This window comes from Bubalus kerabau, chromosome 4 (assembly GCF_029407905.1).
Source record: "Bubalus kerabau isolate K-KA32 ecotype Philippines breed swamp buffalo chromosome 4, PCC_UOA_SB_1v2, whole genome shotgun sequence".
Lineage (NCBI taxonomy): Eukaryota > Metazoa > Chordata > Mammalia > Artiodactyla > Bovidae > Bubalus > Bubalus kerabau.
In genome coordinates this window covers 28,787,577-28,808,435 of record NC_073627.1, presented here as the reverse complement: position 1 = coordinate 28,808,435, position 20,859 = coordinate 28,787,577, and the positions used below count along the sequence as shown (strand labels likewise).

The window sequence follows — 20,859 nt, the reverse complement described above, 5'->3', positions numbered from 1 at the left end:
GTTTCATTTAAAAATAAATTTAAAAAAGGGACAGTCAGCCAGATGTTTACTCCTTCCCCTGACAGGCCTATGCCCATTCTCAGCTGAAAGTAGCTACTGATTAAAAGAACTTCACCCCTTACCCCCTCTTTTAAGAATAAAAGGGTAAACACCTGGAGGGGGGAAATGATAAGGAGAGAATGAAGGGACAAGATAGGTGATTAAATATTTAATCCTACTAGGGATTAGAAAGAGAAATAGAAAATAGAAATATATGGAACCTCTGTAAGTTAATTATTATTCAAGAAAGTAGGTTTGCTTAACCCACAAAACCAAACAGGCTTGCTTAGCAACAGAAGCACAGGGCATGCTCCCAAACCATAAACCAATGGGGGCATGAGACACATATCTTGCCCAGTGAGCTAAGTAAGTTAATGATCCCTAGGATATGTGCTCTACACATGTGAAAAACAAATTTGTGGACCTAGCTTGATCACACAGGGACAAGAAAACTCCTGTGCCCAATCTGGAGGAGGAGTTCATGATGAAAACATGGCATCTATTCAAGAAAGACAAAGAAGTGTTCTCCCCCTCCTCACTATTCCTTTGATTATGAAAACTGTAGACCACTAAGTTCTCAGAGCATGGCATTTCTCTCCTGGGCGCTTGGGGCCTCACAGGTGTGCCGTTCTGATAGATAACTTCTTATCCACCACTGTGCTCTTGCTGAATTCCTCTCTGCACTGAGACATAAAGGACTATGGTACCAGCGTTCTTCAGAGCCCCCATGAAATGACACCAATCGGTTTCACTTACACTGTGTAATGCCAGTTACATGTACATAGCATTTTGCTTTTAACTTCACACAAAATATAGTGATAATAAATGCTAATATCAATATTACAACTGTTTTACAAAAGCTGGAGCTTTCAAAATAGAAGCCAGATAAAATTTATAATATGGCCTTGAGCAAAAAAGATATACAACTTAATGATGTCAGATTATAAATGTTGCTACTGCTTAGAGAATGAGTTTTCAGGTCAACTGCTGTGCAACTGATAAGAAAAAGAATGTCCAGGTTAATCAGAATAGAGCCAAATTCCACAGCATGGTAAGTGATCTGATTGTGATCAGACAGATTATATGCTGTTCTTAACGGCGGCAGTAGTTATCAATGAGCATTCACAAAGTGGCAGGTGCTGAGTTCAGCTCAGTCGTGTCCAACTCTCTGCTACCCCATGGCCTGCAGCATGCCAGGCTTCCCTGTCCATCACCAACTCCCATCCTCCCAAGATTTATAATGTTAAGCCAACCAATCACAAGGCTTTGGTTCCCAAGGGTTCATGAAGGTGGCACTGTGCTTTTGTGGTAATGGGGGTAGGAGAATGCCAAAGAATGGATAAGGCAGAGGAAAGACAAATTTTTATCTGATGATACATCTGCTAAGTAGTTCATTTTTCAAAGTACGACTTCCAAAAGCAGTGCTTTGTTTCCCTTTAAATGTAAATCAAAATTGTATTAAAACAAACACCAGAAGAACTGGAGGGTATCCAAATTTCAGAACAAAGAAGTGAAATAATTTGTCTGAAGAATTAGAACCCAGGTGTTCTAGCTCCCAGGCTCATATTCTTTCTGCTGCAGCAATTGCTGATTTTACAGCCAAATATGTGCAACTGCCTTTCTACTCTAGGGGAATACAGATTTGCAAACTATAATTTTTTCCCCCAATAAACTCAGTTCACTTTTTTCATTCAAACACATTATCTCAACAACACATTTTCTACACACTAAAACCAAAGAAACTCTATTTTTAAGAACTTTATGGGAAGAAAAAAAAAAGTGGTTCTAAATACTGTTAAACAAACTCAGCTGTGGGCTGTGGGTGTCAGTATATTCAACAGAAACCTTACCTCTTACTTGATGCACAGGAATTAGCTTTCCAGCCAGCATATCATAGACATAAAGAATCTTGCTGTGAGTGCTCGTGGCTAAAACCTCTTCTCCATTAGCACTAAAACAAGCCTTAAAGATCGGAAACTTTTCCAAATAGATGCTCTGAATTTTAGGATTTGTTTTTCCATCAACCTATAAGGAATTATAAAATATTCCTTTTGATTATTTCCAAAGACCATGTATGCTGATTATAAACACTTTTCACTACAAGTCTCCACATACCTGAAATAGGGATACAGCATTATCCAGTCCAGCGACCATCACAACCTGGGCATGAGGGTGGAACTGCACAGACGAGATCCGAGCAGTAGTAGGACGTTCAGCATTTGCATGCTGGCAGTTCTTCATCTGTGGAAAAATAAAGTTGAAATTTTATCAATTCAAATGGGTTAACATTATCTTCTTTAAAGCATGATAAAAGACATCATAGTTTACAATGCAAAAGAAAGTGCACTGGAATGAAAACCAGAAGACCACAGCTCTGTGACCAACTAGTATTCTAGTACAATGTTTCACTATTCAAGAATCCATTTTTACAATCTTTCAAAGAAGGAGATTAAATCGTTATGCCTTGGAACTCTAGTACACAATCATTTCCCTGAGATATATCCATTTGAGTTAGGAGATTTTTATTTCCATGGAAATTTTACTTAAAACTCCTACTCTGGCATCGCTGTAGTCATGGTACACAATAAAAGGCAATGAGTGGTCATTCCCAAGGTTCTATGGTTGGCATGTCCACTTGTGCAAACTCCAGGATAGTGATGGATGGGAAAACCCAGTGTGCTGCGGTTCATGGGGTCACAAAGTCAGACTTGACTCAGCAACTGAACAACAGCAATGGTTGGTATGGATTGGTAATGTTTTTCTCTCACAGTATATGGTTGTTAGTTTGAAGTAATGATGATCTCATGTGTCATTTGGACTATTTTCACACTTTTGTTTTGTTTTTACAGGCTTTTCACTCTGCATTAAAAATGAAATTATATAAAACATCATAGTATTATATGATGTTCTGTTTTTGACTACATTTTCAACAGAGGTGAATTCACTCTATGAGGAGCTAAATGAATTACCTTCAGAGTAAGGACAGACAGAATCACTAATAATTTATCATGATAAGATCCCCTTTTCTCATATAATTCACATGCTATCATTTTATAATGGGGAAAATTACATCAAAGAAAGAACAGTTCATTTGACAGATATTTGAAGTAAGTGCTGGGTAAGCACTTGGTTACAACAATGAACAAGTGGGACACAGGAGTAAATTAGAAGGTAACTAGAGTAAGCTACTTTTTAAAAGAAGATTGAAAAAAGATTTATTTGGCTGTATCAAGTCTTAGTTGCAGCACATGGGGAATCTTTATTGCAACATGCAGTAGTTTTTCTTGCAGCAGTCTCTCTAGTTTCAATGGATGGGCGTAGTTGGGTGTAGTTGATCTGTGGTTCATGGGATCTTAGTTCCCTGACAAGGATCAGACCCAAGTCCTCCACACTGGAAGGCAGATTCTTAACCACTGGACCACTAGGGAAGTCTTGAGTAAGCCACTTTAGACAGGAAGGCCAGGAAAGACATTTCTAGGGCATTATGTGAGCAGAAAGGTAAGAATGAGTTTGCCACTGGCTGTGCTTGAAAAACAGACAGAAGACTGAGCAAGAACAAAGGTTTAGAGGCAAGAAAGGACTCAGCATGTGCAGAAAACAGAAACAAGGTCTCTGCAGCCTAAATAAGGAGTAAGAGAAAAAGGGATGAGATGAAGTTGAAGACGTAAGCATTAAGTCAGATCCCAGGAAGAGGGTAGTGTAGACTATGATACGACAGCTTACAAAGAGCAATGAAAAGTGACAGGACATGACGCTTTATTTTTAAAAGACCCTTCAGGCTACTGTAGGAAGAATGGTTGAGGAAGAAGTGGAAATGGAGAGTCTAGCCATGAAATTGTTGCCATGCAGCACGAACCAGGCTCCTGTCAACAGAAAGGATGAGAAATGCAAAAGGAGGAATCAAGCAAGAATCATAAAAGATTCCTGGGAACGTAATTTAATGTTATCATTTTTGCAAAAGGAAAAAAAAAAACACCTTACACAAATATTTATCAAGGCAAAAAGACAGCAAGCACATTTAATCCCACAGATAACAGAAAGCCATAGGTCTGAAAGTCAAAGTATTTTGGATTTGAGGTAATTAACTGGTTTGGCCCAATTTTACTAATTCTCACCTTTAAGATTCCTTTAGGAAGAGATGTAGATGTGGATATGAAATTCCCAGTCCTTTGCAACAAATCATCTTCATCCTCTTCACTTTCATCTATGTCAAACAAACCCATAAGTTTATCTTTAGAATCAATGAGATAGCCATCACCTATCCCAAACACCTGTATTTCAAACTTCAACTCCCCTCCCATTCTCCCAATCTCAATCATTTTATTTAAGCTACAACTGGTAAAAGTAAAACAGCAAAATAAATTTGAAAGAGGAAATGACAAACACATCAATGTATATGTTTAAAAGCCTGACTCTGGAATGAAAGGCAGACATTCACTACAGTGACTAAAAGAACATGAAATAAAGATAAACTGAGTCAACATTTAAAGAGAGAAACTCATAATTGTGGCAAAACTGGCAACAGGATGAACAGCAGATCTAGCTTAACAATTCACAAGAAAAAGAACTAGAACTTTTAGTTGACTGGAAGATCACTGGTAGCAAACCATGTGTCAGAACTTCAAAGAAAGGTAATAGGCCTGCTCTTCCCCTGGAGATGACTGATTAATCTCCTAAAGAAAGCTGAGAAGCTAAGCAGAGTATTTCAGGTTAAGGGGGCAAAACCTAGCACCAGAAGCCCTCTAGGGTACCTAAGGGACCTGATAAACTACCAGGCTCTGAAATTGTTGCCACAAAAGGCAGTACATAAAATTAAAGGTGAAATAAAAGAATCGTAAGAAAATCTCCCAAGACCTGAAACCCAGCTTTAAAACCTCGTACTATCTCATTAGAATAAAATGTTTTAGGATTGCTAGTACCCCTTGCCCAGCCACTTACCCAAAAACAACTGTACAAATTCTCTAGAAAAATATATCATAGTCCTAGACCTCTAGTTAATCAATACTACTTTTTTTAATTGGAGTATAATTGCTTTTCCATATTGTGTTAGTTTCTGCCATACAACGTGAATCAGCTATATATATGCTATACATATTCCCCCCTTTCGGAGTCTCCCTCCCATCCCACCCCCATCCCATCTCTCCAAGTCATTACAGAGCACCAAGCTGAGCTCCCTGTACTATACAGAAGGTTCCCATTAGCTATCTGTTTTACACATGTGTTAGTTGTTCAGTTGTGTCCGACTGTTTGTAACCCCATGGACAGTAGTCCATCAGGCTCCTCTGTCCATGGAATTCTCCAGACAAGAATAATGGAGTGAGTAGCTAGTCCCTTCTCCAGGGGATCTTCCAGACCCAGGGATCGAACCTGTGTCTCCTGCATTGCAGGCAGATTCTTTACCACCTGAGCCACCAGGGAAGCCCCACCGCACACACAGGAATGTATACAAGTCAATGCTACTCTCTCAATTCATCCCATCTTCCCTTCCCCACATGTCCAAAAGTCTGTTCTCTACATCCATGTCTTCTATTCCTGCCCTGCAAATAGGTGCAGTACCATTTTTCTATTTGATACTATTTTTCATGTACAATGCCCACCACTCAATGAAACAGAACCAAGTCAATAATGACAAGGTGAGTATAATCTGACTGAAAACCTAAGGGGAAACAATCCTCACAGGAGATCTAGATAATGGAGTTATCAGACATAAAAATTTAAATATTATGTTTAAAACTTATGGAAAAAGAGATCAGGTCTCTGGTTTCCAGAGATTGGTGAGGGAGAGGAACATAAGGGGAAATTGGATGAAGGCAGTCAAAAAGGTACAAGCTTTCAGTTATAAGATCAGTAAGTACTAGAGATATAACATACAACATGATAACTAGAATTCTGCTATATATATCAAAGTTGTTAAGATATAAAAATCTTAAGACATCTCATCACAAGGAAAAATATTTCTTTTCTATGTGTATAACTTTTTATCTATCTGAGATGACGGATGTTCACATACACTAAACTTATTTTGGTGATCATTTCATGATGTCTGTAAGTCAAATCATTACACTGTACACCTTAAACTTATACAGTGTTGTAGGTCAATTCTCTCAATAAAACTGGAAGGAAAAGAAAAAAATTAAAACTTCATTTTTAACATATTTAACATATTTAAAAGACATGTTTTACATATTTGAAAGACAAGACTCAGAAATAAGCCAGAAAACTAGCTGACTAAAAAAAGAACCAGCCACTTCTCTGGCAGTCCAGCAGTTAAGACTTTGCCTTCCAATGCAGGGGGTAAGGGTTTGATCCTTGGTTAGGGAGCAAAGATCCCACATGCCTCTAGACCAAAAAACCAAAACACAAATAGAAGCAATACTGTAACAACTTCAGTAAAGACTTAAAAAACAAAACAAAATCTCAGACTATCATAAAAAAATAGAACCAAATAGAAATTCTAGAACTGAAAAACACAGTAATGAAAATTTAACATCCAGTGGATGGTTTTAACAGGTATCAAAATTACATGAGGAGAGAATTAGTGGTCTAGAAAAAGGATCAGAAAAAATTATCCAGACTAAAGCACAGAAAGCAAAAAGAAAATACAGAAAAGAATAGTCTATAGCCATACCACCCTGAATGCATCCAATCATCAGAAAAGAACACACAGAATGTTTTAAAAAAAAATTAACATAAATGTAACTGGTATCCTAGAAAGAAAGAAAGAATGGAACAAAAACAATTTGAAGAGATTAACAGGCAAGAATTTGCAAAACTTAGAAAAGGCATCTAGCCAGATTCAAGAGTACCTATGAAGACCAAGAATACAAAGCAATCTAAAAAGACTGGGGGGAGGGGTAGATAAATTGACAAAAAAGCAACAATAACACAACTACAATATTGAGGAATTATTACTGATTACTGCAAGCATATCAGTTCAGCTCAGTTGCTCAGTCATGTCCAACTCTTTGCAAACCCACAGACTGCAGCATACCAGGCTTTCCTGTCCATTACCAACTCCCAGAGCTTGCTCAAACTTATGTCCATTGAGTCAGTGATGCCATCCAACCATCTCATCCTCTGATGTCCCCTTCTCCTCCTGCCTTCAATCTTTCCCAGCATTAGGGTCTTTTCCAAGGAGTCAGTTCTTCGCATCAGGTGGCCAAAGTATTGGAGCTTCAGCATCAGTTCTTCCAAAGAATATTCAGGACTGCTTTCCTTTAGGATGGACTGGTTGGATCTCCTTGCAGTCCAAGGGACTCTCACGACTCTTCTCCAACACCACAGTTCAAAAGTATCAATTCTTCGGCGCTCAGCCTTCTTCACAGTCCAACTCTCACATCCATACATGACAACTGGAAAAACCATAGCTTTGACTAGACAGACCTTTGTCAGCAAAGTAATGTCTCTGCTTTTTAACATGCTGTCTAGGTTTGTCATAATTATTCTTCCAAGGAGCAAGCATCTTTTAATTTCATGGCTGCAGTCACCATATGTAGTGATTTTGGAGCCCCAAAAATAGTCTGTCACTGATTCCCCATCTATTTGCCATGAGGTGAGGGGACCAGATGCCATGATCTTCACATTTTGAATGTTAAGAGTTTTAAGCCAGCTTTTTCACTCTCCTCTTTCACTTTCATCAAGAGGCTCTTTAGTTCCTCTTCACCTTCTACCATTAAGGGTGGTGTCATCTGCGTATCTGAGGTTATTGATATTTCTCCTAGCAATCTTGATTCCAGCTTGTGCTTCATCCAGTCCAGCATGAAGTACTCTGCATATGAATTAAATAAGCAAGATGACAATATACAGCCTTGATGTACTCCTTTCCCAATTTGGAACCAGTCCGTTGTTCCATGTCTGGTTCTAACTGCTGCTTCTTGATCTGCATACAGATTTCACAGGAGGCAGGTAAGGTGGTCTGATATTTTCATGTGTTTAAGAATTTTCCATAGTTTTCTGTGACCCACATAGTCAAAGACTTTAGTGCAGTTGATGAAGCAGATGTTTTTCTGGAATTCTCTTGCTTTTTCTATGATCCAATGGATCATAACAGCATTATAGTTATGTTTAAAGCGGGGTGGGGGGGCGGTATTTCTCTTTTAATCTAGAAACCTCCTTGGCAGTCCAGGAGTTAAGATTCCGCACATTCACTTCAGGGTGCACAGGTCTAATCCCTGGTCAGGGAACTTACATAACAGTGAGCCAAAAAAAGTAATTCAGAAAGAACAAAAAATAACCTTAAAAAAACATAATAATCTAGTATTTATAGATAAAAATAACAAATGGTGGGACTTCCCTGGTGGTCTAGTAGTTAAGAATCTGCCTTAAGGGGACAGAGTTAAGTGGTTAGAAATCTCAAGGGACATGAGTTCGATCCTTGGTCTGGGAAGACCCCTCATGCCATGGAGCATCTAAACCCATGTGATGGAATTCCTGAGCCCACACACTCCAGGGTCTGCACACTGCAATAAAGAATAGCCCCCACTCACTGCAACTAGAGAAAAGCCCACACACAGCAATGAAGACCTAGCACAGCCAAAAATTAACTAATTAATTTTTAAAAATAACTGTGAGATTAAAACTGTGAAGCTAGGTTATTATAGTCACCACTTGGCCAATAAGTATACTTTGGACAAATCACTTGTATCTTTTTGAACCTTACTCTTGTCATCTGTCCAATAAAGGTATTAGACTTCAAAATCCCAGATAGTAACAGACTGGCTAACTGTTGACCTAATTCGTTTCCCTTTTCTCCTTGGCACAAAGACACACTCTATTTCCTGGTATTCCATGCAGTTAAGTGTGGTCTCATTACTGAGTTCTGGCCAAAAACATGGGGGTGCAAGTATCATGTAGCACTTGCAGGACAGGTTTTATTAACCTCCCTTGGTGAGCCTCTCTCACTTCTCCTATAAGTCAACTGGTAGTCGTCAATACCTTCGGCAACTCTGGAAGGCCCAGAATAAGATGGCAGAATCTCTAAGAATTTGGGCCCCTGAAGTAGAACATGACCTCACCACCCTAACTATATGCACAGAAAAAAAATTCTACCTGATTAAGCCACTGGGATCTGGGAAATTTTCTGCTTCAGTGCTAGCATAAAACCTTATCTATAATTACATGGATCTAAAATAGAGTATTCTATGAATGCAGTATTCTAAAACGGATAATAAAATTGTATTTCATTCAGGAAAGTAAACTGGTGACCAAAGTTTGTAATTATGTCATGTTAAAAAAAGTGATGACAAGATAATTAACATACCAAAAAAAACTTGGAAAAATATTTCTCAAATAACAGAACAGTTTCATATGAAAGAGAGGTAAGATTATATCTCTTCAAAACACAGGACTAGAGAGTAGGAAGATTAAATTTCAAAATAGTAAAAAATTAGAACAATTAGTTCTTAAAGAGGAAGAGAGTAAGAAACAGCCAAATAAAGAGCACAACATTATTTGATATATTTAAGCAGAGGTTAAGTTATCATCTAGCAGCTGTTGTGGAAAAGCTTCTTGCAGTGGATCGAGTCAGGTTATATCACTAAGAGTCCCTCAACCTCTAAAAGTATCTAGTTGGAAACCAGAAGGTAAGTTTCTGCTTACTAACTGATTGAGTTTTCTATCAGAAATGTATAAAACTGGTTCCTTGTAAGGGCTCCCTATACTTGAATACCAGGACTGACATAGGTTGGGAGAAGGAAGGGAGAGGTGATGACGACAATCAAATAGAAATTCATCAGATATCAAAGATGCTAAGAAAGGAGCTCCTGTATTACAATGAAAGGCTACACTGCAGAATCCCTCAAGGATTTCAAAGGTCAATTTCAAGTCTAAAATTTGTAACTCTAAAAACTCATATCAGGTCTTGGCCAAACTGTAACATCTAAACTCAAAGATCTTAACGGTAGAAAACAGTTTTGGTACAAGTCAAACTTAAAATCCGGAGTTGAAAAATAGGTTTTTAGGAAGTATGTAATCATCTGGGTCTGACCTGACAGGTGCTCCTTAGCAAAACATTCCATTTCCTAGTGGATAGCTAAATCAGTTGCTCATGTCTTTGGAAGGGGCGCTGAATCAAGAAATAACACTACTATTTATTTTTTTTACTTAATCCTATGTCATAATGTAACATAGTTCTGTTGAAGAAAACAAAACAAAATTCATCCATTATTGCCTTTACAAGTAAAGAGTATACTATTAAGTCTTACATTATTGTAAAAGCATTTCCCTCAGAGAAATGGTAGACTTCAAGACCAGGTATTTAAAAAAAAAAGACATTTCAAACATTAATGAGTCTCATGAGAAACCTCAAATAATAACAGAACAACATTAGGAATCTAGTTACCAATTTAAACAGAGGTGTCAACACTCACCATCTGAAGGTGTTTTCCATTTATTGGCCTCTGCCCAGGCAGGTACTCCCCCCATAGCATGCTGAAATCTAAGCAAAAACATAAAATTTTGCAGGGACCACTGTATTTATACTTTGGTACATTTAAAGAATATAGGTCAGAACATAAATAGAAATCTCTTCCAAAGAAGTTCTTATCCTGAAGAACAGAAGGGCTAGTCACACAGGATATTCCCAACCTGCCTAAATTGATAACCATCTAAACTAGTCCGGGATACAGGACACCTGGATACCTATTTGTTGTTACTAATTACATTTGCTGTTGCCTTATTTGCATATATAAACACACAAGATTTGGTGATTAAGAAATAGAAAACTCTTTGCGGTTATAAATCAATGCTAACAGAATACACAATAGAATACTAGAACATGTATGAAAGAAAATGACCAGAATGGTAAAATAAACAAACCTTCATTGTATATCCTTTGACTAAAATGGGAGCACTTCACCCTAGAAAAAGTAAGCTCCAAGAGAAGCATGCTAGTTACATTCTGGTATGTAGAAGCCTGCAAAAATCATTCTAATTGTTTAAAACAGAATCATAGACAAGTCCACCAAACTAAGCCCACTGGACAAAATGTATGAAACTGTTTTCAAAAGTTGGACAAAAGGCAACATAGGACTATGATCCCTAAGAGAAGAGAAATAACAAGGGGAGCCATGCCATTACTGGGATTTTCCCCTCAAGGGATTTTTATAAGACCCTGACACAGAGGTAAGGGGAAAATGATCAGACTTGAAAGACGCTGAGACAACAGGAATTTGAGGGGCAATCAACTATAGAAGAGGAAGAGAATGAGCTCCAGAAATTTGCACAGGGGGTCCACAGACACTTCTGAATACTAAGCTACACACTCACAGAATAAAATTCCATGAGGTCAAGCAAGGAACTACTAGACGGATCTAAGTTGCACAGAACCAAAGTTCAGACATTTGAGTTCAACCAGTCAGAGGAAGGGTCCTTATTGAACACTCAGGACATTCAGCAGAGATCCCAGGAAGGTCACATCTTAATAGGGCTAAACCAGCCTAGAATAAATGCTACTCGAATAGAAGAAATCTCTAAAAACAAGTCTTGAAAGGATCAAAGTGATTTCCAAGTCATTTAACTGCCTGCCAAGACAAAGTTAAACACGCACTGAAAACAAAAAACAAAATCCAGGCACTGAACAACATTCACACTGCCCAGAATACAATCAAAATTATTAGATTTACAAAGAAGCAGAAAAATATGAACCATAACCAGAAGAAAAAAAAAAAAAGCAATCAACAGAAATGAAAGACCTGACAGGATTAGCGCTCGAGGACCTAAAAGTAACTAATACACATAAAAACGAATGAAACCGTGCCATTTGCAGAAATGTGGATGACTCTAGAGACGGTCACAAAGTGAGGTGAGTCAGAAACAGAAAAACAAATATCATGTAATATTGCTTACATGTGGAATCTAGAAAAGTGATACAGCAAAGCAGAGAGGGACACAGATGTACAGAACAAGTGTATGGTAATGGATGGGGGCGGAGGGGGGGGGCAGGATGAACTGGGAGGTTGGGATTGACGCATATACACTATGTATAAAATAGATAACTAATGAGAACCTAACGCATAGCACAGGACAGTCTACTCAATGCTCTGTGGTACCTAAACGGGAAGGAAATCCAAAAAAGAGGGAATATATGTACATGTATAGCTGATTCACCTTGCTGTACAGCAGAAACACAACTTTGTAGAGCAACTATACTCCAATAAAAATTAATAGAAAATAAAATAAAACAGCTAATACAAATATATTCAAGTATTTAAAGGATGTATGAACACAATAAAAGGAAAAATAGCAACTAAACAGAACAAAATGAAAGGTCTAGTTGAAAAGATCTTCTCAAGCTGGAAAATATCTGAAATAACAAATTCACTAAATGGGTTTAACAGACTGAAAAAACTATATACTGTATTATTGTATTTATATGACATTCTGGAAAAAGCAAATCTATAAAGACAGAAAATGGATCAATGCTTGTCAGGGGCTAATGGAGTTAGAAGATGAAGAGAGAATGCTGACTATTGAGGGGTATAAAAGAACTTTCTGAGTGAAAGCAATGTTCTGTATCTTGATTACATATATTAATTGTCATGGGCTTACATGACTATACCTACTAAACAAAATTTACAGAATGATACTTTAAAAGGGTGAATTTCAATATATGTAAATTATACTTCAATAAATCTGTCAAAATATAGTGATAATGTAATGAATCTCTAGGAATATAAAAAAAATTCAGTACAAAAAATAAACATACCTTAAAATACTTTTAAAGGTACACAAGTCTGAATTAATAAAATGTTTCAATAAAAAATCATTATATTAAAATATGTATTTTCCAGTTCTGTTCAACCTCAAGAGCCTAGAAGTTGTGGAAAAGAGATGATTTACCACATACCAACTAACAAGCAAGTGAACAATAATATCATTGATCATACTTGGACAGTGGGATTCCAAGTTTTTTGTACTTGTGTTCTCTCTCTGCTCCCTCATAATAAAGTTAAATCATTTTCCAAGGACAATTCTTTTATGATTCAAAATGGAAATCTGACTACCCAAGAAGCTGTTACAGCCAAAGGTTGAACAAGTCAAAATAAAATACACTTACTCTTCTTTAAGTCTCTTTTGAAGCTCATCTTTTGAAAGCTGATTTTCACTGGCATTTTTCATCATATCTTTCCGAAAACGATTGTTCATCATGTCAACCCTACAAAAAAAAATAGAACTGTATGCTTTAGTTAACTTAAAGAATTAACATTAACAGTTGTTGCCTTTAGTATTTGGAGCAAACAACACAGGCCAAGATTTATAAGATGTGGAACATCTTAAATATACATTCTTCATTCTTCCAGAAATAAAAAGTAAATCTCTAATATTTCAGGTCACCTAATTCACCCTCTGGTGAGCTATTTCAAATTCATGACTTCTCTAGACACAGCTTACAGCCATTCACCAAAATTAATTCCAGGTAAATCACCCAAACTTTAAAATACTATGAAGGAAAAATATAGGTAAATATTTTTCTCTCTGATGCAGAACTTTTTACTGTTAAAATCAGAAAAAAAAAAAAAGATTTCACTACATATATACTTGAATATTCTGTGCCAAACAATATTAAAACCAACTTAAAAGCAAACAAAAAGCGAGAAGATGAGTTTCTCTGGTGGCTCACTGGTAGGCAATTTACCTGCAGAAGACTCGAGTTGGATCCCTGATCTGGGAAGATCCCACATGCTGTGGGGCAATTAAGCCCAAGCGCCACAATTATTGAGCCTGAGCTCTGCTGCTGCTAAGTTGCTTCAATTGTGTCCGACTCTGTGCGACCCGAGAGACAGCAGCCCACTAGGCTCCTCTGTCCCTGGGATTCTCCAGGCAAGAACACTGGAGTGGGTTGCCATTTCTTTCTCCAATACATGAAAGTGAAAAGTGAAAGTGAAGTCGCTCAGTCATGTCCGACTCTTAGCGACCCCATGGACAGCAGCCTACCAGGCTCCTCCGTCCATGGGATTTTCCAGGCAATAGTACTGGAGTGGGGTGCCACTGCCTTCTCCGAGCCTGAGCTCTAGAGCCTGGCAACTGCAACTACTGAGACCATAAGCCACAACTACAGAAGCCCACACACCCTAGAGAAGAAACCATAATGAGAAGTTCGCACACTGCACTAGAGAAGAGCCCTCACTCTCCACAACCAGAGAAAAGCCCAAGCAACATCAAAGACATGGCACAGCCAAAAATAAATAAAATTATATAGTTTTTAAAGCTAGAAGATAATGTGCAATAAACTTGACATTAAAAGGTTTGAAATTCTCAATTACGTAGGGAGCTAATATACTAAAATCATTAATAAACAGTCTCATTCTGCCATATGCAACAACATGGATGAACACTATGTGAAATAAAACAGACATGGAAGAAAAATACTGCATGGTCTCACTTATGCGTGGACTCTGAAGAGAAGAACAGACAAAAGCAAAGAGTGGAATGACGATTACCAGGGGTGAGAAGGTAGACGAAACAGGGAGATGCTGGTCGAAGAGTACAAAGCTGCAGTTATATAGGATAGAGAGCTAATGCAAAGCATGACTACAGTTAATATTACACACTGGAAATTTGCAAAGTGAGGAGATTTCAAGTGCTCTCACTACAAATAAAAATGGTAACTCTTTGAAGAAATGGAAATGCAATTAATTTACATGACTGCAGTAATAACTTCACTATGTATATGTATAGCAAATTATCATGTTGTACACCTTAAACACATTCAACTTTTATTTGAAAAGTAAACAAAATGAAACAGTGTTTAGTGGACAAAACAAGCAAAGACATAACAGAGACTACTTTTAAGAGATACCAATGACTAACAAAAACTGATCTATCTTCTCAACAAAAATTAAGTAGGTATTTCCCACCCGTTAAACTGACAAGGTCTGAAAACAGAAATTACGGTTTTCAAAAAAGAGTAAAACAAATACTTTTCAATTGAGAAGTAAACTGGTAGAACTTCAGAGTCAGCCTGGTAGTAATTATCAACAACCCTAGATATGTCTCCTCTTTGATTAAATTATTCTACCTCTGACAGACTGGAGCCTCATCCTCTGCTTCCTTTTCAAACCTACCCTCTTTCCTCACTGCATCCTCATCCTCACCCCCAACTCCATCATCACTGCACTCCTTCAAGGGTGCAGCAGTGGAATATCTGGCATCCAGTTCTAAGAATAAGTGGTGGCAGAGTTCAATACAGAAGCTCCTTTGCCCCAGTGATGTTGCATATTTGTCTGTCTGTGGCTTCAACTTCTGGCTTTAGATTTCATAAATTCATTTTCTAATTTAAAAGAAGAATCTTCCTTTAATTTTAAAAGAAAAAGGTTTATGCATAAACATGCCCATCTCAACATTAATTTAAAAAAATAACTTACCCAACAACAGCTATGTAAATTATGGTTAAATCATATAATGGATTATAATACATCCATTATAGTAGTCTTTAAAGTGTTTATAAGGTGTTTTGTTTTTTTTTTTAATTAGGGAGAAATGCTTGTAATACAGTACATTCTTCCTATGCTTGTGTGCTTGCTAAGTTGTTTCAGTCGTGTCCAACTCTTTGCAACCCTTGGACTCGGAGCCCATCAGGCTCTTCTGTCCATGAAATTCTCTAAGCAAGAATATTGGAGTGGGTTACCATGCCCTTCTCCAGGAGATCTTTCCAACCGAGGGATCAAACCTGTCTCTCTTACATCTCTTGCATTGGCAGGCGAGTTCTTTACCACTAGCGCCACCTGGGAAGCCCATGTAAATTATGGTTAAATCATATAATGGATAACATATCCATTTTAAAGTGTTTATAAAGTTTTTTTTTTAACTAGGGAGACATGCTTGCAATACAATACATTCTCATCAATTAAAGTACATACTGTGCATGATGGCTAATTTTTTTTAGTCTTTTCTCCATTTCAGGCATGTGTAAAGAGCTCTACATATAGTATTTAATCTCAAGAGCCTTCTGATATAGTTACTATCTCCATTTTACAAAGGAGAAAAGACAGGTTCCAAACTGGCCTGTAGTCAGTTAGGAACTGGCCAAACTGGGAAGCAAACTCAGGTCTGACCCCCAAACACTGTGCTCTCTTAGCTTCTCTGTAGAGCACAGAAGAGAGGAGAGATGCATGCCAGCACACTAACCGTGGTTCTCCCTCGGCGATGGGATATGAATGGTCTTTGCCATATACTTTCCAGTACTTTTTAAATCTTCACAGAATCACATATTCAGAAAGAGAACGTTCTTAAAACCTGAAAAACAACTTCTGACGCATCCAGAGGGATTCCAGAAAAAAATTAGGCAACCTACATCTCCTCATCTTCATCTTCTTCATCCAGCCAAACTGGCTTCTTCTGAGGTAGAAAATTATCTTTTGCTTCCTTTTCCACTTCTGAGTCATCTGAGTCTTCCTGTACTTGAACCTAGAGAAGACAAAATACCCACAAGCACTGAGTCTTTCTTATCTCATGGTGGCAGACTTTGTAGTTACACTGTTTGTAGAATGCTTTGTTTTTATGGCCCTCTGATCAAATTATGGGACAGAATACTACCACAGCAAATGCTAGAGGCAGAAGAGAAAACCAGATTAGAGATAGAGAAATGCATCACCCACTGGACAGGTGAGGTAAGATAGAACAGTCTAGGAGAAAAAGTCAACTAGCTGAGAAGATCAAAAAAGACAAGAGTAAAAGGTAAGTTAGATAAAAGAGCAGGGAAAATCACAGAACTACACAAATCACAGGATCCGAGGCAGACTGACACCAAAAATAAAATAACATGATTGAATGTCATGACTAAACCATATTTCATATTCTTAGACACACTTCTCTATTTTTCTTAACTGTTCTTGATCCCCTACCTACTTAAGAAACTTTATACTATACAATCAAATCTAAATCTAGACCACAGAATTTACCCTGAAGTGAGCTTGAGCTTTCCCAAAACCACGATAAGTTGCTAAGTTGTTTCAGTCATGTTGGACTCTATGTGACCCCATAGATGGAAACCCACCAGGCTCCCCCGTCCCTGGGATTCTCCAGGCAAGAGTACTGGAGTGGGTTGCCATTTCCTTCTCCAATGCATGAAAGTGAAAAGTGAAAGGGAAGTCACTCATTCATGTCCGACTCTTAGCAACCCCATGGACTGCAGCCTACCAGGCTCTGCCATCCATGGGATTTTCCAGGCAAGAGTACTGGAGTGGGGTGCCGGTGCCTTCTCCAAAACCACGATAGGTATGTTCAAATGATTTATACCTGCTCTATTACTAGCCTATGATCCTTCAAAGCCCAATAAACCCCATTTCACAGTTTCTTTTCCTGACTGGGAAACCATCACATAGTTCAGCATTTTCCCAGTAGTATTTCTCTATCTCCCAGCTAGATTCCGCAACCTCTCTCATAAGCACCCAAAGGATGTTCTGGCAATCAACTGATACTTGCTACGTCTGTTTCTTTATCAAATTGAGTAATTCTCAGGAAGGCTTTGCTCTTCTACCCTATGCATTATTGTATAGGCTCCCTCTACATAAATTTAATCTTCCTTTCTTGAATGTCTTTTTATTCTTCAGCATTTCACTGACATAGTTGAGTTTTATCTTCTGCCTCTGCCACTAGTATCTAACTCCAAAAAGGCAAGGATGTTTGCCAGTTTTTGTCCATTGCTGTTTCTCTTCCAGTGCCTAGTAATTGCCTAGGACTTCCTATCTTGGAAGATAAGCCAGATAAAGGATTTTTTTTTTTTTAAGCGTGCAAAAAATTTATAATCATTATAATCAATCAATCATGCAGGGTTTTCACCGCCAGGAAAAGAATCTGCCGCCAAATTGGCTCACAAATATTTAAAAGACGAATACAAAAGTTGGCCAATCACTTGGTATGATTGTTAAAACATCAGACAAGACTCCCAGGCCTGTGCACAGGAATTCTAATTCCACAAACAGACTGCCAGTCCTGTGCCCAGGAATTCTGATTTCGCAAACGAAGCAGAACTCCTGAATCACTGCATAGTATTGAGGCAGGTGATGCAACGACTAAGGGGGAGAAGACAGTGGGGATGAGCCACAAAAGATGCTCACGATTAAAACAGTCTAAACGAGTATGAGGGCTTCCCAGGTGGTGCTAGTAGTAAAGAACCCGCCTGCCAATGCATGAGACTTAGGAAACGCGAGTTCGATCCCTGGGTCTGGAAGATCCCCGGGAGAAGGCATGACAACCCACTCCAATAATCTTGCCTGGAGAATCCCATGGACAGAGGAGCCTGGTGGGCTACAATCCACAGTGTTGCAGAGCTGGACAGGACTGAAGCGACTGTGCGCGCGCGCACGCAAACGAGTATGTATTGAGCGCCTACTGGATACCTGGCGCAGCGGCTCCCAAGCGGGCGAAGAAAGGCGCGGTTTCCGCCCTCCCAGGACTTTAAAGCTGGCACCCCAAGGCGCCCGTGTTCCCGGCTCCCTACCACCTGAGCGCTTCCAGGCACCGCTCCCCAGCGCCCAGGCTCCGCCCCCGGGGGCTCGCAGCCCACTGCGGGCCCAAGCAGCGCGAGGTGGCCTCCCTCACCAGCGGGACCCGTAGACGCCGCAGCAACGCATCCTCGTCGTCCTCCACGTCGCCGAAGACCAGCTCCTCCAGGCACCGCTCTGCTTCCGGCTTGTCCTCTTCTAGCATCAGACGGTTCCGCAGTCGGAGCCGGTTCTCCTCCTCCGCCTCAACTGAGATTGCAGCGGCCGCCGCGCGCGGCCAGGCCAGCGACTTTTGCTGGCATGAGGAGGCAGCCTTTCGGGGCGGCCCGCCCCACCGCGCTCCGGCTCTCCGGTCCGGCCTCACTTGGGTCTTACGGTCCTGTCTCACTCTGCGCCTTCTTTCCGGCGGCATCTTTGGGTTTGAGAAGAAACGCAGGCGCTCACGTGGAACCTCACTGCGCATGCGCTGAGGCCGCAGGTGGCCGGAAGAAGGCTGCACCGCCTTTGAGCATGTGACCAACACTGTGTTCTTGTGTAACGCCCACTCCCCTCACGAGCCCCTCCCCGTGTGGGAGTTCCTCCGGGAGGACCAATCTTCCGGGTGGAGGGGGAAGCGGCGTGACTGGAGTGGAAATTTTTTTCCAACATAACTTCGCAGCTGTAACTGATTGAAAGGATATAAAGAAAGCTATAGATGACAGGCTGAAACTTTTACTCTTTTTCATGGCTTTTTAACCATTCGATTTACACGAGCCCCAATCGCCTTTTCCACCCCTTCGTCTTGGTACGACCCTTGGAGTACGGCGCCTGCAGAGGGTCCCACGCTGGAAGACAGAGAGGAGGGTATGTAGGGAAGCGGGCCAATCGGGGCGCGGGTCACGGCGCAGGCGCGTTGAGGAGGGAGGGCTATGCTAATGTTGTTGATATCCTGGGGCCACCCGAGTTAAAGGGGGGAAATCCGGGGGCTGCCGTAGCCGCCACCAGTCTGGGCCCAGCCGGGGCTCCCTTGTAGTCGCCGTAGTCCCGGGGAGAGGCGCCTGCCCCCAGCTCGGGAGGGGGCGCCGCGGGCCCGGGGAGCGCGGACAACCCCTACCCATGAGGCCCTGATGGAAAACACAAAGGATCTGGTGAGAGCCGAGCGCGGCAGCTGCTTTGTGTGCCAGATGGGGGGGACGCCCGCAGCTCCCTGACCCCAGGAACCCGTGCAGCCCCCTGACCCCGCTCCCAGGCCTGCTTCTCCTATCCCACGCCCCCTCCACCTCCAGAGCCCCCCTCCCCCTGCCGGCCGTTAAACGATTGGGGGGTGTCCCCTCCCCCCACTCCCCTCAGCCCTGGACTCCCCGGGATTCTCTCTATCCCCTTCACTATCTGGAAAACAAATTTTAGAAGAAAGTTCTTCTCTTCGTTCCACCCCACCCCACCCCCCTTAGCTCTGGCTGGGGGAGAAAGACTGGATTTGAGACTTCCTTTTTTGACCGCCCAGGGTCGGGGAGTGGAGTCCTCACGTCTCCCGCGGGGCAGAGTTTGGGTGCTTTGCGTGGGAAGGCGCCGCGAAGCGTTTCGCACGTGGAGGTGGAAAAATTGAAAAGGGGCGGAGTGGGCACGTGTGGGAGGGAGAGGTGGGAGTGGTGTTTGGGAAGTAGTCGCCTTTTAAAAGGGTTCTAATTTGGTGGGCTTTTATGACCATTGTATTCTCTTTTGTGAAATAAGAATCCTAACATTTCAGAGTCGGAAGAGACATTAGAGGTCACCCAAAGCCGCCGTCCCCTGTGCAGCCTCCCTGACAAGTGGTAGGTAGCCTGGCCTCTGCCTAAACCCCTCCAAACACTGAGCGCTCGCTGCTGCCCAGGAAAGCCCTTTCTGTTCAGTTGTTAGGATTGTTGTTTGCTTATCCTTATTAGACTCTTCAGTCTCATTCATGTCTTTGTTAAATGGATTCCCCTTATTACTTCTCAAATTTTCTCTCACATCCTCCTCACCCACCCCACTGCTCATTGGCCTATATTTTGTGTGCCAGGAAAGAACGGCCAGGAAGTGGGGGAAGGAGGGCTTACGAGATAGTGAGGGCCGGCTGAAAACTTGGCTTAGGTCAGTTCAGATGTGCTGGCTTATATGTCTGAGAATGGATGCTGTTTTTCTGCAGGAAGCTTGGAAAATAGGATCTAGGGATTTCATGGCTGTTTTCTCTCGCTGGTTTTTTTTTTTTTTTTTTTTTTAAGTTATAAATTTCAGAATCTTGTCCCAAAGCACATTTCTCTATGTCTAAGTAACTTTTCCTAAGTATGCCTAAAATCGCGTCTTGGAGATAGTACCAAAGCCTATAGGAAGCAGCTCTTGGTAGAGGAATAATCAGAAGAACTGCACTCCTCCCCCTGCC

General features: G+C 40.5%; 2 protein-coding genes across 23 annotated transcripts in view; one reads left to right on the top strand and one right to left on the bottom strand.

The window, feature by feature from the left end:
• UTP18 (UTP18 small subunit processome component) overlaps positions 1 to 18,986 on the bottom strand; it is a 53,007-nt gene extending 34,021 nt beyond the window's left edge. The window contains exons 1-7 of the mRNA XM_055576253.1: positions 18,580 to 18,986; positions 16,331 to 16,443; positions 13,094 to 13,192; positions 10,407 to 10,474; positions 4,155 to 4,243; positions 2,155 to 2,280; positions 1,890 to 2,064 (exon numbers count right to left, since the gene is read on the bottom strand). Of these exons, the coding sequence (XP_055432228.1) occupies positions 1,890 to 2,064; positions 2,155 to 2,280; positions 4,155 to 4,243; positions 10,407 to 10,474; positions 13,094 to 13,192; positions 16,331 to 16,443; positions 18,580 to 18,945 (1,036 nt within the window). The 5' untranslated portion in view covers positions 18,946 to 18,986. The remainder of the gene's footprint in view (positions 1 to 1,889; positions 2,065 to 2,154; positions 2,281 to 4,154; positions 4,244 to 10,406; positions 10,475 to 13,093; positions 13,193 to 16,330; positions 16,444 to 18,579) is intronic.
• A 106-nt stretch (positions 18,987 to 19,092) lies between these two features.
• MBTD1 (mbt domain containing 1) overlaps positions 19,093 to 20,859 on the top strand; it is a 67,847-nt gene continuing 66,080 nt past the window's right edge. For 7 of the 22 annotated variants that reach the window (XM_055576243.1, XM_055576240.1, XM_055576232.1 and 4 more), the window contains exons 1-2: positions 19,355 to 19,609; positions 20,209 to 20,272. Coding sequence is in view for 4 of the 22 variants with exons in the window: in XM_055576230.1 (XP_055432205.1) it covers positions 19,589 to 19,609 (21 nt within the window). In the remaining 18 variants the exon portion in view is untranslated. Of the gene's footprint in view, positions 19,326 to 19,353; positions 19,610 to 20,192; positions 20,273 to 20,859 lie in introns of those variants that run through there. The other 15 variants (XM_055576245.1, XM_055576252.1, XM_055576244.1 and 12 more) reach the window with 5 other exon arrangements.